Raw genomic sequence first — 17,424 nt, 5'->3', positions numbered from 1 at the left:
TGCACCGCCTGAGGCCGAGGAGGAGTGGCCTGCACCGCCTGAGGCCGAGGAGGAGTGGCCTGCACCGCCTGAGCTTGCCGGGGTTTGGCTGCCACCGCCCTCTCCTGTCCCGGCCGCCCCGGCGCCCCTTCCTGTCCCGGCCGCCCCGGCGCCCCTTCCTGTCCCGGCCGCCCCGGCGCCCCTTCCTGTCCCGGCCGCCCCGGCGCCCCTTCCTGTCCCGGCCGCCCCGGCGCCCCTTCCTGTCCCGGCCGCCCCGGCGCCCCTTCCTGTCCCGGCCGCCCCGGCGCCCCTTCCTGTCCCGGCCGCCCCGGCGCCCCTTCCTGTCCCGGCCGCCCCGGCGCCCCCTCATGTCCCGGCCGCCCCGGCGCCCCCTCATGTCCCGGCCGTCCCGGCCCCTCCTTCGGCTCTTCCGGCTACCGACCCACCGTCGGCTCTTCCGGCTACCGACCCACCGTCGGCTCTCCCGGCTACCGACCCACCGTCGGCTCTCCCGGCTACCGACCCACCGTCGGCTCTCCCGGCTACCGACCCTCCGCCGGCTCTCCCGGCTACCGACCCTCCGCCGGCTCTCCCGGCTACCGACCCTCCGCCGGCTCTCCCGGCTACCGACCCTCCGCCGGCTCTCCCGGCTACCGACCCTCCGCCGGCTCTCCCGGCTACCGACCCTCCGCCGGCTCTCCCGGCTACCGACCCTCCGCCGGCTCTCCCGGCTACCGACCCTCCGCCGGCTCTCCCGGCTACCGACCCTCCGCCGGCTCTCCCGGCTACCGACCCTCCGCCGGCTACCGACCCTCCGCCGGCTCTCCCGGCCTCTGACCCTCCGCCGGCTACCGACCCTCCGCCGGCTCTCCCGGCTACCGACCCTCCGCCGGCTCTCCCGGCTACCGACCCTCCGCCGGCTCTCCCGGCTACCGACCCTCCGCCGGCTACCGACCCTCCGCCGGCTCTCCCGGCCTCTGACCCTCCGCCGGCTACCGACCCTCCGCCGGCTCTCCCGGCCTCTGACCCTCCGCCGGCTACCGACCCTCCGCCGGCTCTCCCGGCCTCTGACCCTCCACCGGCTACCGACCCTCCGTCGGCTCTCCCGGCCTCTGACCCTCCGCCGGCTCCTGATCTTCAGCCGGTTCTGCCTCCCCGGCCTGTCCCGACGGCTCCGCCACCCTGGTTAGTCTCGGCTGTTCCGCCCCCTCGGCGGGTTTGTGCCGATGGGGGTACTGCGCTGCCCCGCCCCCCCTCCCTTGGGCTGGGGTTCGTCTTGGCCCGTCCGGTGGCCGGGCCTTTGGGGGGGGGTACTGTCATGGTGCGGTGAGCAGCAGCGCCACCGTGCCATAGTTCCTCAGTTCCCATACCTCACAAACACATCCCGGACTGTCACATGTTTCCAATCTTCCACACCAGGTCCCAATTTGTATCATTTGTATGTGTATATATGTTTCCCCTCTGCTCCCCACATTGTGGATCATTGTTGCTGTCGCTGTCATTGTTGCTGTCTGTATGCTGGTGAGTGTTGTTTGTGCTACTGTTTGTATGTTAGTTGTTAAGTCGCATTGTTGCGCACTTTTATTTTCATTCAGTAGAGTAGTTATTGTTTTCCGTTCGGTTTGTTTGTTTTAATAAACCAACGAACGTGATCTCTGCCTGCGCCTGGTTCCTCCAACACTACACCACGACAAGTGTTACAACAGGAGTTTTAAAATACCTTTTATTATCACTATGCTCATTGTTCCTTATTGATTATACCCTATGCTATATTACAGGTATATTAGGTTAATACATGCCAGTCATTATTGCATTTATTTCCTCTTAGTTTTTAGAAACACACACACAAATGTATTCAAATAACTGTCAAGTTACATACCATGGAGTCCATGTTATGTAACCGTGGTATTTTGTATCCCAGTTCTTTTGAAAACCTTCATTAAACCTCACAACTGGGATCTGTCATCTGTGCCCTTAATAACAGCACACGGGACTGTGCTTTACAAAGAAAAAGAAAAACAGTTTACAATACAATTGGATAAAAACATATACTCAAATGAAAACATCAAAACAACATCATAATATTAAAACATAAAATAAGAAAATAGAAGTAGAATAAAAATGGGATGAAAACATAGGAAGCTTTAAAATCGGTAAGGCTAAACAGTGCAGGTAATTTTAAGTGCTCAGTCATAAGCATGTGAAAAGAGATGTGTTTTTAACCTGGATTTAAAAATGGATATGTTTGGGGCATGTCTAAGATAAGGTAGTTTCAATGAACATGGGACTAAGGTAGTTTATTCCAGTTGTGTGCAGCATAACTGCTAAGCGCAGATTCTCCATGTTTGGTTTGGACTCTGGGTTCTACTAGCTAACCTGTGTCCATGGATCTAAGAGCCCTGCTTGGTTTATATTCTTCAAACATTTGAGAAATGTATTTTAATTCAAGCAGGTGGTATAGCTGCCCATTTGTCTTGGCAAAGGGCCTCCAGGTCATGCAAAGTCTTTGGTCATCTTGCATGAAATGCATGTTTGAGATCTCCCCAGAGTTCGATGATATTAAGGGCAGGAGACTGTGATGGCCACTGCCGAACCTTCACCTTTTAACCACTGGAGGGTCAACTTGGCCTTGTGCTTAGGGTCATTGTCATCCTGGAAAGTCCAAGAGCATCCCATACGCAGCTTTCGTGCAGAAGAATGCACATTTTCTGCCAGTATGTGTTTACATGCTGCATTCATCTTGCCATACATTTTCACACGATTCCCAGTGCCTTTAGAGCTCACCCCCCCCAAAAAACATCAGTGAGCCACCACCATGCTTCACTGTGGGGATGGTATTCTGTTCACTATAGGCCTTGTTGACCCCTCTCCAAACATAGCGCTTATGGTTGTGACCATTAAGCTCAAGTTTGGTTTTGTCACTCCAAATTACAGTGTGCCAGAAGCAGTGAGGTGTGTCAAGGTGCTGTTTGGCATATTGTAACCAGGGTTTTTTTGTGGCATTGGCGCAATTGTAAACACAAAATGTCTTCAAATACAATACTTTAAACAATAAAAGTATGTTTAAAGAATTAAAATATGTTGTTGTGTTATTGATGATCAGTTCTACAAATGACACTACCACACAGTTCAGTAGTGAGTACATTCTAATCAATGAGTCGCATAATCACTGGTGACGTTGAGACTGGTGTTTAGCAGGGACATGAAGCTACCAGTTGAGGACCGGTGTGGCCTCTGTTTCTCAAACTAGACATTAACATATTTGAATTTTGCTCAGTTGTGCACCGGGTCCTCCCACTCCTCTTTTTATTCTGGTTAGGGCCAGTTTGCGCTGTTCTGTGAAGGGTGTTGTATACAGTGGTGTACGAGATCTTCAGTTTTTTTCCAGTTTCCCACATAGAATAGCTTTAATTTCTCAGAACAAGAATGGACTGATGATTTTCTGAAGAGAGTTATTTGTTTCAGTCCATTTTGAGCCTCTAATCGAACCCAGAACGGCTGATGCTTAAGATACTGAACTAGTCTAAAGCCTATTGAGTGTAAATTAAGAAAATTAGATTTCCGCCTATACTGCCATTGCCCACTATAACTGCAATTTATGTGCACATACAGTGAGGGAAAAAATATGTGTACGTTTGCCCACTGACAAAGAAATTATCTGTCTATAATTTTAATGGTAGGTTTATTTGAACAGTGAGAGACAGAATAACAACAACATAAATCCAGAAAAACGCATGTCAAAAATTTTATAAATTGATTTGCATTTTAATGAGTGAAATAAGTATTCGAACCCCTCTCAATCAGAAAGATTTCTGGTTCCCAGGTGTTTTTTATACAGGTAACAAGATGAGATTAGGAACATACTCTTAAAGGGAGTGCTCCTAATCTCAGCTTGTTAACTGTATAAAAGACACCTGTCCAGAGAAGCTGTCCATCAATCAGACTCTCCACCATGTCCAAGGATGTCAGGGACACAATTGTAGACCTACCGAAGGCTGGAATGGGCTACAAGATCATCGCCAAGCAGCTTGGTGAGAAGGTGACAACAGTTGGTCCAATTATTCGCAAATGGAAGAAACACCAAAGAACTGTCAATCTCCCTTGGTCTGGGTAGTTGCAATGATCATGAGAACGGTGAGGAATCTGCCCAGAACTACACAGGAGGATCTTATCAATGATCTCAAGGCAACTGGGACCTTAGTCACCAAGAAAACAATTGGCAACACACTACGCCTTGAAGAACTAAAATCTTGCAGCGCCCGCAAGGTCCCCTAGCTCAAGAAAGCACATGTACAGGCCCGTGTTCATGGAAGTTTGCTAATGAACATCTGAATGATTCAGAGGAGAAATGGGTGAAAGTGTTGTGGTCAGATGAGACCAAATTTGAGCCCTTTGGCATCAACTCAACTCGCCGTGATTGAAGCAGGAGGAATGCTGCCTATGACCCCAAGAACACCATCTCCACTGTCAAACATGGAGGTGGAAACACTATGCTTTGGGGGTGTTTTTCTTCTAAGGGGACAGGACAACTTCATCGCATCAAAGGGACGATGGACTGGGCCACGTACCGTCAAATCTTGGGTGAGAACCTCCTTCCCTCAGCAAGGGCATTGAAAATGGGTCGTGGATGGGTATTCCAGCATGACAATTACCCAAAACACACGGCCAAGGCAATAAAGGAGTGGCTCAAGAAGAAGCACATAAAGGTCCTGGAGTGGCCTAGCCAGTCTCCAGACCTTAATCCCATAGAAAATCTGTGGAGGGACCTGAAAGTTCAAGGTGCCAAACATCAGCCTCGAAACCTTAATGACTTGGAGAAGTTCTGCAAAGAGGAGTGGGACAAAATCCCTCCTGAGATGTGTGAAAACCTGGTGGCCAACTACATGAAAGCCTGACATCTGTGACGGCCAACAAGGGTTTTGCCACCAAGTATTAAGTCATGTTTTGCAGAGGGATTGAATACTTATTTCACTCATTAAAATGCAAATCAATTTAGAACATTTTTAAACATGCGTTTTTCTGGATTTTTTCTTTGTTTTTCTGTCTCTCACTGTTCAAATAAAACTACCATTAAAATGATAGACTTATAATTTCTTTGTCAGTGGGCAAACGTACAAAATCAGCAGGGGATCAAGTAATTTTTTCCCTCACTGAATGTTGTCAGGACATGCACAGTGAAGGCATTCTGTATAAAATACACCTGGGAGATTGAGGAATTCATCAGAATATAGATTGGAAGAAAAAAGTTTTTCATGCACAAGCTAAAACACACAACAAAAAAACTTTTTTACTTTTTCTATTCTTTCATGGACAGGCTATAACTCAAATATTGATATTCTCAGCTATACACACATCCTATGGTTACACAAGCATGTCAACATCATTACGAAATAAATGTGGATTTATAGACATACGTGCTAGATCTGGGCAGCTATTTGAGTAAGTGGTGTCAAGAGCCATTTCCAAGTGTCCCCTTTACTTCAGATCTGTACATTTCATCATTCTACTGTTTGATGTACATCTGTAATGTTTTTAGTGACATTTGTATAGTATTGAAAACCATTTTCTACAATAAAAACACAAACATTCTGATCCCATTGTCTTTACATGGGACTTTCGACCTATTGCGCAATGAGGAGCCTACAATGGGCCCATGAGCATCAGAACTGGGTGCCTACAATGGGCCCACGTAGCAATGGAAGAAGGTGGCATGGTCTGATGAATCATGTTTTCTTTTACATCACATGGGTGGTCGGATGTGTGTGCATTGCTTACCTGGAGAACACAGCACCAGAATGCACTATGGGAAGAAGGCAAGCTGGCGGAGGCAGTGTGATGCTTTGGGCAGTGCCACAAAGCAAAAATGGTTCAGGAATGGTTTGTGGAACATAACAAGTTCAAGGTGTTGACTTGGTCTCCAAATTCCCCAGATCTCAATCCAATCATGGATCTGTGGGATGTGCTGAATAAACAGGTCCGATCCATGGAGGCCCGACCTCGCAACTTCCAGGACATAAAGGATCTGCTGTAAATGCCTTGGTGCCAGACACCACAGCACACCTTCAGAGGTTTAGTGGCACCCATGCCTCGACGGGACATGGCTGTTATGGTGGCAAAAGAGGGACCTACACAATATTAGACAGGTGGTCATAATGTTAAGGCGTAATTTCAGATGACAAGGTCTGTGGCAGTGTCTGTGCAGTTAACTTGCCAACTGTTGCCCTCTACTGGTGAAGAAGGAACACATAGCCATCTCTGTATTATCAAAGGTCTTTATTGAGTAGGAGGTCTAATCTGGCAATATTACATTTTTTATAGACAAAGCATGATAGCTGTATTCTTCCTCATTATAATCTAGAAAGGCTGATCCTGGATCCGCAATACTAAACAAGGACACTTGATACATGCAACTCCACGGCCTGTAACAGATCTAGGATCAGTGTAATGAATTAGACACAGGGCCTGTATCCAGACTGAGAGTCGGAGTATTGATCTAGGATCAGTCTAATGAGTAAGATACACCCTGTATCCAGCCTGGTATTGGGTCTGATCCTAGGTCAGCGTACATCCTGTGACCATTGACTGGATCATTTCTCTTCGGGATGGATCCAAATCTAGACAAACAGTATATTCAATGCATGAACAGAAACACTAAAAATAGATTTTTTGAATCAAGTAACCATAACCAAACTGACATTGAACCCATGTGGTGTCTTCCAGGTGCACCAGTGGCACTGAGCAGTTTGGAGCAGTGTACTTAGACAACTCTGATAATCCTCTTATCTCATCCATCAGCACCAGGCTACAGTGGGATTTTGCTGCAGGCCACTGTCCAGATTAGTCTCTTCCTGTCCCAGACACTCAGTGAACCACAACAAAGCCGGGACGGGTGTTTGTTTCCAGGGGGAGATGGTAGGACATGTTGATGCCTAGGCTTCTCCACCAGGGGATGCAGGACGTGTCATGGATGGTAGCCTCACCGGTTTGAAACATCAACATGCGATCTTTCTCTCTCAGTCGCTGTATCGAAAGAACCGTTGAAGAAGCCTTGGTCCAACTCGTCAGCCTCAAGATGTTCGGGAGTGGAGCCAAGAAGTGGTTCATCACGAAGCAGAAGAAACAAAAACCCGCGAGGTCGACCAGGAAACCCTTCGGCCGGGGGAGGAAGAAGAAATGGGCAGCGAGGGTCGTGAGACGGAACCGTGAGACGATTCTGAACGAGCTGGATGTAAACAGCGTGCTGCCGTACCTGGTGAACGACAAGGTGTTCTCCCTGGTGGAGTACAAGGAGGTACTGGGCCAGGACTCCAGCAGAAAGAGGGCCGAGGTGTTCCTGGACCAGTTGTCTTCCAAGGAGCCGTCTGCATTCTGCGCTTTCTGTTCCGTGGTGGAGGAAGTCTGTCCCCACCTGCTGACCTGCTTTCTGTTGAATTGTGAAGGTACAGACATTGTGTGTGTGTGTATTTTAGGCCGTTAGGCCCATTAATTAACCAACTGTTATAGCAGCTAGCCATGATAGTCACCGGTAAAAACAAGAACTGGGGAAATTGTACATAGTGAGAGAGAGAATGGAAGTGAGAGAGGAAAGGAAAAGTTGGTAGAAAGGGGGGGAAAGACATCAGCCTGCCTGTAGACTCTAGGCCTGTACAAAAGGACCTGTTACAGTACAACTAACAGATGTGTAGAAAAGACAGAACAAACACAGGGAATTCCATGTACAGAGAGAAACAGAGACAGATGAACTGTAGAGAGAGAGACCCAGAGAGAATGTGAATCTGTTTATGTGTGCACTGTTGCACAACGCTCTCATGGAGCACAGATTAGCATCGAAGAAAAAAGACCTAGAATAAAACATAATGAAAGAGAACACAATAGATATATACTCATTTTGGATCATATCGCAACAGACCACTTGACAGTAGAGCAAGTTAAGGCTTCCTGATAAGGAAGCAAAAAATAGTATCTTAAAACTGTCCGGTTTAAGAGATTAGGCTACAAGACTAGCCAGCTCCCAGTCGGCTCCTCACATACCTGACAGAGACCATATGGACTCAGCAGGGCTTCTGTCTAGTTTTGCTGAACTGCAGCTCAGTCAGTAGAATATGATGCAGCAGAAGGATTATCAGTGGGATTGGGACTTTAAAGGCCGGTTTCAGACTCCGGTTAAGCCTAGTCTAGGACAAAAAAATATCTAGTTCAATAGAAAACTCCACTGAGCTTGTTTTTGAGTCCTACAGTAGACATGGCTTAATCTGTCTCTGCGAAATTGTCTCAATGTCACTTAAATAAACGTGTGTTTTCATTATTATTATAAAACTGTAAATTATTATTAATATTAGTATTAGTAATGGTAGTAGAAGTACTGTAGTAGAAGTAGTTGGAGTAGTATTAATAGTAGTAGTAATAGTAATATTAGTAATGGTAGTAGTAGTGGTAGTAATAGTAATAGTAGTAGTAGGTACTAGTAGTGGTAAAAGTATTAGAGGTTGTAATAGTACTGGTAGTAGGAGTAGTAGTGGTAGTAGTAGTGGAAGAAATAATAGAGATGGTGGTAGTAGTGGTGGTAGTGGTAGACAGAGTAGAAGGTGTATTGGTAGTAGTAGTGGTAGAAGTAGTAGAGGTAGTGGTAGAAGTAGTAGAGATAGAAGTAGTAGTGTAAACAACTTTCATGTCTCCTCCCACAGAGGGTCCCTGTGAGCAGGGCAGCAGGAGGAAGGACTCCCAAGAACTCCTGCTGAGCACCTCCATGTCCGCAGACCCAACATATGATCCCAGGTCAGGTCTCCTCCTACCTCCCATCTCTCCATCTCTTCAGTTACCCTGCCATCAAAATGTTGTTTTACCTTTTTTCACATTGGCAACATATTAGACTACAGTAGGAATGGCAATTCCACTATCAATATCATTTATATAGTTATAGTTAAACAACTATAGTTTATCATTAATATCACAGTATGATACAGATGATACAGTATATCCTATACTATGTTTTAGTACAGTTAGTGTTCATTTAGTAGAGAATAGTCCAATAGTCCAGTTATCTGGGAAGGCTGTCATTGTGTCAGCTCCTGTCTACCAGTGGGTCATTGTGTCAGCTTCTGTCTACCAGTGGGTCATTGTGTCAGCTCCAGTCTACCAGTGGGTCATTGTGTCAGCTCCTGTCTACCAGTTGACCATTGTTTTAGCTCCTGTCTACCAGTGGGTCATTGTTTTAGCTCGTGTCTACCAGTGGGTCATTGTTTTAGCTCCTGTCTACCAGTGGGTCATTGTTTTAGTTCCTGTCTACCAGTGGGTCATTGTGTCAGCTCCTGTCTACCAGTGGGTCATTGTTTTAGCTCCTGTCTACCAGTGGGTCATTGTTTTAGCTCCTGTCTACCAGTGGGTCATTGTTTTAGCTCCTGTCTACCAGTGGGTCATTGTTTTAGATCCTGTCTACCAGTGGGTCATTGTGTCAGCTCCTGTCTACCAGTGGGTCATTGTTTTAGCTCCTGTCTACCAGTGGGTCATTGTTTTAGCTCCTGTCTACCAGTGGGTCATTGTTTTAGCTCCTGTCTACCAGTGGGTCATTGTTTTAGCTCCTGTCTACCAGTGGGTCAATGTTTTAGCTCCTGTCTACCAGTGGGTCATTGTTTTAGCTCCTGTCTACCAGTGGGTCATTATTTTAGCTCCTGTCTACCAGTGGGTCATTGTTTTAGCTCCTGTCTACCAGTGGGTCATTGTTTTAGCTCCTGTCTACCAGTGGGTCATTGTTTTAGCTCCTGTCTACCAGTGGGTCATTGTTTTAGCTCCTGTCTACCAGTGGGTCATTGTTTTAGCTCCTGTCTACCAGTGGGTCATTGTTGGCGGTGGGTTTCTGTGGTCAAGCCCTGGAGGGCTCTACCCTTACGGGGGGAGGGGTGAGTGGTCAAGGAGTGAGGGGGGGGACAAGGATTGAGGGGGGAGAGGGTTGGAGGGTGACACGCAGAGAGAGAGGAATTGAGAGTATGGGAGAAAGAGATCGGGTGACGGGGAGAGAGTGAAAGGGAGAAAGGCAGAGGGAGGGGGACAGAGAAAGGGAGAGAGAGGGGGGATGAGAGGGATGGATTGCTCCGCAGACCATTATGAAGGCCTCTTTTCCTGTCTGACAGACAAGTCAGCTCAGAGGCAATCGTATCCCAGCAGTCTAGCCCTGAGCTAGTAGCAACCACTGACACTCAGAGCTAGGATGAGGACATGCAACAATACACACACACACACACACACACACAGCTCTAAACTAGGGCATACTATGGAGAAAGTTACCTTGTGTGTTACCTTGTGTGTTGCCGCTGGATGAATGAGAAGAGGCACAATGTGTTCAGGGCTACATGGTGACGTTTCTGGCAATTACCCGAACGAACAGACCCGTGCCTTGTGGGGTGAAAAGAGATGTCATGGTACACACACTGAAACATCTTACGGTGTAAAGCACCTGCTCAGGGACATTGTCAATGCTTGCAAGTGTTTCTTCATGAGGTGACTTGAGGGCATGTTTGGCAAATTAAACAGCGCCGGCGAGACGTTCTGCTAAATGAACAGATACCTGGTACTGAGGCAATGTGAGGAGAGATGAACGCGCATTTCGTGTTCAGAAACAGCAGTGACATGTGTATCCCATAATCAGAGGGGGTGGTTGCGTGTAGGAAGGCTGGTAAACATGATGCGTGAACACGCCTTGTTGTTCCATCTTGATATGTTCTCTCACTATCTATGTAGAAGTAGGACAACCAGTGCCTCCATACACAAATGCTTTACTTTTGAGTGTTTCTATTCTTTTGTGTCTATGTGTATATGCATTTGTGTGTGTGCATGAATGTGTGTGAGAGAGAGACAGTGTGTAGGTTTAAGCAAATGTACACAAGAAAACAATATTATCTACACCACAGAATAATAATCGAGATGATATTCAGAGGGTCTACTACACATTGTCTGTGTACAGTCTAGCAAGAACAAAACAACTTGTTTATTTTGAAAGCTAGGCTTACAAGAACTAGAGTACAGTTGTATAAGCAGATGGATTGTGGGATAAGTAGTTTTAGATTGATGGGATGTTGTGTATCTTTCTATATGTCAGGCCGCTGGTCGGTTCCCTGCTGACTACTGGAACCAGTTCATCCAATCGCTGGATCTCTGGGGTGCCTGAGTGTTTGGGGACCCCTTCACGGCAGCCATGCTTATTTTTGCGAAGTAATGTTTCCCTTTGGGTCCCCGCATATGTATAGTTTTTTTGTCTCTGTGTGTCGGTGGAGGGTGGGTTGTAGGTGTGCACACATTTAAAGAAAATAATAAAATTACAATTAAATTATGGTAATATAGATGGTTAATTGATTCAACACTGTTTCCAAAAAAGTTGAGAGGCAGCATAAAATGCTAATAAAAATAAAATACATTTATCTCTATATTTAACAGAAAATAGTACAAAGACAACATATCAGATGTTTAAACTGAGAAATGTTTTACCACAAATTTACCACTGTATCGAATCATCTCTTCTTTTAACAATACTTGCTTGATGTAGTTTTCAATGGGTGACAGGTCTGGACTGCAGGCAGGCCTGTTTAGCAGCCAGACTCTTTTACTACAGGGCCATACTGTTGTAATTTGTGCAGAATGAGGTTTGGCATTTTCTTGCTGAAATAAGCAAAGCCTTCCCTGGAAAAGACATTGTCTGAATGTGTTGCTCCAAAACCTGTATATATTTTTCAGCAGAAATGGTGCTTCCACAGATGTGCAAGTCATGCCATGTGAACAATTGAACCCTCATACCATCACGGATGCTGGCTTTTGAACTGTGAAATGATAACAAGCCAGATGGCCCCTTCCTCTTTAGCCCGGAGGACCTGGTGTCCACAATTCCCAAAAAGAATGTAACATTTTGATTCGTCAGACCACAGGACAGTTTTACAGTTTGCCTCAGTCCATCTTAAATGAGCTCCAGAGAAGGTGGTGGCGTTTCTGGATCTTATATATGGTTTCTTCTTCGCATGGTAGAGTATTAACATGCATTTGTGGATGCAGCGACGTACTGTGTTCACAGACAATGGTTTTCAAAAGTGTTCCAGAGCCCATTGTATCTATTTTTAATGCAGTGCTGCCTGAAAGCCCTAAGATCATGGCCATCCAGTATTGGTTTTCGGCCTTGTCCCTTGCGTACAGAGATTTCTCCCAAATTTCTGAATCTTTGAAAGTTTACATTGAGAAACATTATTCTTGAATTGTTTCACTATTTGTCTGTGAAATTATTCTCAGAGTTGTTAACCCCTCCCAATCTTTACTTCTGAGAGACTCATCCTCTCTGGGATGCTCTTTTTTATAACCAATCATGTTACTGACCTATTGCCAATTAACCTTATTAGATGACAACAGGCCCAGAGAAGGTGGCAAACATCTCACAACATATTAATTGTGAGATGTTCCACCAGGTTTTCTTTTAGCATTACACAACTTTTCCAGTCTTCTGTTGCCCCTGTCCCAGTTTTTTTTTATCGTGTTGCTGGCATCAAATCCAAAGTGGGCATGTATTTTTCAAGAAACAATAACATTTCTCAAGATTCAGCATTTGATATGTTGTCTTTGATATGTTGTCTTTGTGCTATCTTCTATTGAATACAATAATTAATTGCACATCATTGCATTCTGTTTTTCTCTACATTTGACACAGGCGCCCCAACTTTTTTGCAAACAGTGTTGTATTTAAGTCCTGCTTGACAAGGTTTGGTCCCATATTTCATAAGCTGAAATAAAACATCACAGAAACAATGGGAGGGGTACATTTCACCAAACCTTGGCATCTGGCATTGTAGCCAAACAAAATGTCAATGATGTGATGGTAAAGGTAGAGGTGTGTTGCAGTCTATTTGTATCAGTCTGTAGCAGTCTGTAACAGTCTGTAGCAGTATAAAGCAGCGTGTATCAGTCTGTAGTAGTGTTAATCAGTCTGTAGAACAGTGTACCAGTCTGTATCAGTCTGTAGCGGAGTATATCAGCCTTCATACTATAATACACACACAGTACACCATCTGTATCAGTCTGTACCCGTGTTTATCAGTCTGTAGAAGTGTGTATCAGTCTGTAGCAGTCTGTGAACACGTGAAGTATGATAATACCTCCCAGATTTTCCTGAATATGTTGTTGATTTGCTGAAAGAGTCACACACACAGAGACTTAGGTGAGCTGAGTGGAGTCGTGTTGGTCATGTGATCCCAGGGATATTATAGTATGTATGTGTAGCTACACACGCACACACACACACATGCATGGCTACAGCTTTACATAAGTCACTATGCTGCTGGCTGACCTAAGTGAGCCAAATTGAGAATTTGGCAAAAGGAGAGGAGATTAGTGCGTGTGTGTGTGTGTGTGTGTGTGTGTGAAGCTACTAGGTATTGCTGCATCTCTGATAATGACTCACCTCACAGCTCACAAACACACACACACACACACAGTGAGTGGGAGGGTGAGAAAAAAAGAGGGGAAGACATTGAGGGAGGGCAAGGGAGAGTTAGAGAGAAAAAGAGAGAGAGTTGAAGAGAGAGGGAAGGTGAGAGAAAAAGAGATTGGGAGGTTGAGAGAGTCAGGGGGGAGAGATAGGGAGAAAATGACAGCTAAGAGGTAGGACTGTGGATGTGTGGGTGTGTGTGTATATATATTTGTCTGTGTGTGTGTTTGTATATTTGTGAGCGAGTGTGTGTGTGGTGTAAATATGCTTGTGCATGTGTGTGTGTGCATGTGTGGTGTACTGTAGATATGTTTCTGTGTGTGTGTGTTTCCAGCCTGCAGGCTGTGTGTTCCAGGTGTGAACCTGCATGGTCGCCTTCTGTCTGATCTCTCCTTGGTGCAGCTGAGAACTTCCTCTGTGAACTTCTCTGTTAGTGCTGAAGTCATAAATCACACCTTCCAGCAGGAGTCTCCGTGTCCCCAACGGAGTCCCAGGGTAGTTAGGCTCTACTCTGGACCTGGGCCCATAGGGGATGCATTTGGGAGTCCTACAAACCAGTTCAGGGGTTTTTTGTTAAACAAAAGATAGTGGACAGAAGGGAGAAGATATCAGGACACAAGAAAGAGCACAGGACCCTGTGTGTTTGTGTGTGTGTGTCGTCTTTGTGAGTGTGTATGTTTGTGTGTGTGTGTGTGTGTGTGTGTGGTGTCTGTGTAATCAAATGACACAGGAAGGAGGCTGGTCTAGCTACTTACAGAGACACATCACTTCCTGCAGTGTTGGGCTGTTTATGTGTCCATGATGTATTGTCAGTGTGTTTCTGAAGAAAAGTGCTTAACTGCACAAAAATGAGCCATACTAGAGGGAAAGGTGTGTGTGTGAGTGAGTGGGTTCTTGTATGTGTGTACATGTTTGTGTGTGTGTATGTGTGAGTGAGTGTGTGTATGTGAATGTGTGTTTCTGTACAGTGGGGAGAACAAGTATTTGGTTTTCCCACTTACAAAGCATGTAGAAGTCTGTAATTTATATCATAGGTACTCTCCAACTGTGAGTGACGGAATCTAAAACAAAAATCCAGAGAATCACATTGTATGATTTTTAAGTAATTAATTTGCATGACTTAAGTATTTGATACATCAGAAAAGCAGAACATAATATTTGGTACAGAAACCTTTGTTTGCAATTACAGAGATTTCCTGTAGTTCTTGACCAGGTTTGCACATACTGCAGCAGGGATTTTAGCCCACTCCTCCATACAGACCTTCTCCAGATCATTCAGGTTTCGGGGCTGTTGCTGGGCAATACAGACTTTCAGCTCCCTCCAAAGATATTCTATTGGGTTCAGGTCTGGAGACTGGCTAGGCCACTCCAGGACCTTGAGATGCTTCTTACGGAGCCACTCCTTAGTTGCCCTGGTTGTGTGTTTCGGGTTGTTGTCATGCTGGAAGACCCAGCCATGACCCATCTTCATGGCCAAGAGATGGCCAAGATCTCGAGATACATGACCCCATCCATCCTCCCCTAACTACGGTGCAGTCGTCCTGTCCCCTTTGCAGAAAAGCATCCCCAAAGAATGATGTTTCCGCCTCCATGCTTCACGATTGGGATGGTGTTCTTGGGGTTGTACTCATCCTTCTTCTTCCTCCAAACACGGCGAGTGGAGTTTAGACCAAAGAGCTCTATTTTTGTCTCATCAGACCACATGACCTTCTCCCATTCCTCCTCTGGATCATCCAGATGGTCATTGGCAAACTTCAGACGGGCCTGGACATGCGCTGGCTTGAGCAGGGGGACCTTGCGTGCGCTGCAGGATTTTAATCCATGACGGCATAGTGTGTTACTAATGGTTTTCTTTGAGACTGTGGTCTCAGCTCTCTTCAGGTCATTGATCAGGTCCTGCCGTGTAGTTCTGGGCTGATCCCTCACCTTCCAGATGATCATTGATGCCCCACGAGGTGAGATCTTGCATGGAGCCCCAGACCGAGGGACATTGACCGTCATCATGAACTTCTTCCATTTTCTAATAATTGCGCCAACAGTTGTTGCCTTCTCACCAAGCTGCTTGCCTATTGTCCTGTAGCCCATCCCAGCCTTGTGCAGGTCTACAATTTTATCCCTGATGTCCTTACACAGCTCTCTGGTCTTGGCCATTGTGGAGAGGTTGGAGTCTGTTTGATTGAGTGTGTGGAAAGGTGTCTTTTATACCGGTAACAAGTTCAAACAGGTGCAGTTAATACAGGTAATGAGTGGAGAACAGGAGGGCTTCCTAAAGAAAAACTAACAGGTCTGTGAGAGCCGGAATTCTTACTGGTTGGTAGGTGATCAAATACTTGTCATACAATAGAATGCAAATTAATTATTAAAAAATCATACAATGTGATTTTCTGGATTTCTTTTTTGATTCCGTCTCTCACAGTTGAAGTGTACCTATGATAAAAATTACAGACCTCTACATGCTTTGTAAGTAGGAAAACCTTTAAAATCGGCAGTGTATCAAATACTTGTTCTCCTCACTGTATATGTCTGTATTTGTGTGCAGGGTTAGTGTGTGTGTGTCTCTCTGTGTGTGTGGGTGTGTATGTGTGAGTGAGTGTGTGTATGTGTGTTTCAGTGTGAGCATGTGTTTCAGTGTTTGTATGTGAATGTGTGTGTTTCTGTATATGTCTGTATTTGTGTGCAGGGTTAGTGTGTGTGTGAGTGTGTATGTGTGTGTGTGCGCGTGTGTGAGTGTGAGTGTGTGTGTGTGTAAGTGTGTGTGTGTGTGTGAATTGGAATAAAATGTGTCAGCAGTGGGTGCTCATGTGAGAAGGGTAATGATGGGCACCAGAGAGGAGAACAGAGGAGGGAAGAGGAGAAGAGGGGAAAGAAGTGGGTTTAAAAGAGAAGGGGGAGAAGAGAAGGACATTCGAAAAAGAGGAGAAGAGAGGAGGAGGGGTAGACGAGGAGGAGAGGAAGATGAGGAGAAGAGGAAGGGGTCATTCTACTTAATACATAATGTATATATAATACCGTTCAATACTTTAGAGACGGGTAACATCCTTGTGAATATTAATTGTGTGTTTTGCAGTAGAGAAAGATCCATTCCCATGATGACAACCGCTTTGTTCCGATGGTCTTTGTTCTAAATGTAGCCCTCTGGACACAAACAAATGATCTGAAAACCGATTGATTAGGTTGTCATTCTAGATGCAGCTACTGGGTCGAATGGAGTGACAGTGCACTAGACCAGAGCCATAAGGGCCCTTGGTCAACAAAAGAGTACTGGGCAAGGCAATAGAGTGGCTAGTTAGGGGAAACGGCAAAGTGAACATGACAAAGGAGAGTGAATGTGGAGAGTGAACGTGTAGAGAGAACATGGAGAGTGCAATGATAAAGGAGAGTGAAAGGCGAGAGTGAACATCAGTGCCGGCTCTAGCTATTTGGGGGCCCTAAGCAAAATTAGATTTGGGGACCCATCTCCCCTAGCGGTCAGGGCTTACTGGCGGATGGGGGCCCCCTAGTTGTCAGAGACCCAAAGTGACTGCATAAGGCTCTTATGCTTAGAACCGGCCCTGGTGAACATGTAGTGTGAATGTGGACATTGAACATGGAGAGTGAAATGACAACAGAGACTGAACATGGATAGTAGACATAAAAAGTTATCTTGGAGAGTGATCAATAAGAGTGTGAACGTGAATAGTGTAATCACAAAAGAGCATGAACATGGAGATTGAACAAGGAGAGTGAAACGTGTAGAGTGACTGTGAAGAGTGACTGTGAAAGTTAAACATTGAAAGTGAAGATGGAAAGTGAACATTGAGAGGGAACATTTAGAGTGAAGATGGAGAGTGAACATGGAGCGTGAACATGGAGAGTGAGGATGGAGAGTGAGGATGGAGAGTGTGGGAAGAGTGAAACTTCATAGTGAACATGAAGAGGGAAGATGGAGACTGGACACAAAGAGTGAAAATGGGGAATGAACATGAGGAGTGAACTAGGACATAATGGAA

General features: G+C 45.7%; 1 protein-coding gene and 1 long non-coding RNA gene across 8 annotated transcripts in view; one reads left to right on the top strand and one right to left on the bottom strand.

Annotated features, from left to right (window-relative positions):
• Positions 1-6,233: 6,233 nt before the first annotated feature.
• Positions 6,234-7,332, bottom strand: LOC117593425. The gene is made up of 2 exons (XR_004574821.1): positions 7,229-7,332; positions 6,234-7,128 (listed from the first exon to the last, which is right to left on the bottom strand). It is a non-coding gene; the product is annotated as an uncharacterized LOC117593425 (long non-coding RNA).
• The window catches only part of tjp1b (tight junction protein 1b), a 116,603-nt gene continuing 106,124 nt past the window's right edge, over positions 6,946-17,424 (top strand). For all 7 annotated transcript variants that reach the window (XM_029115271.2, XM_029115270.2, XM_020040338.3 and 4 more), the window contains exons 1-2: positions 6,946-7,418; positions 8,664-8,754. In XM_029115271.2, coding sequence (XP_028971104.2) covers positions 6,977-7,418; positions 8,664-8,754 — 533 coding nt within the window. In that variant the 5' untranslated portion in view covers positions 6,946-6,976. The remainder of the gene's footprint in view (positions 7,419-8,663; positions 8,755-17,424) is intronic.

This window comes from Esox lucius, chromosome 19 (genome assembly GCF_011004845.1).
Source record: "Esox lucius isolate fEsoLuc1 chromosome 19, fEsoLuc1.pri, whole genome shotgun sequence".
Taxonomy (NCBI): domain Eukaryota; kingdom Metazoa; phylum Chordata; class Actinopteri; order Esociformes; family Esocidae; genus Esox; species Esox lucius.
Note: the sequence above shows the minus strand (reverse complement) of the source record. Positions and strands in the feature narration are given on the sequence as shown.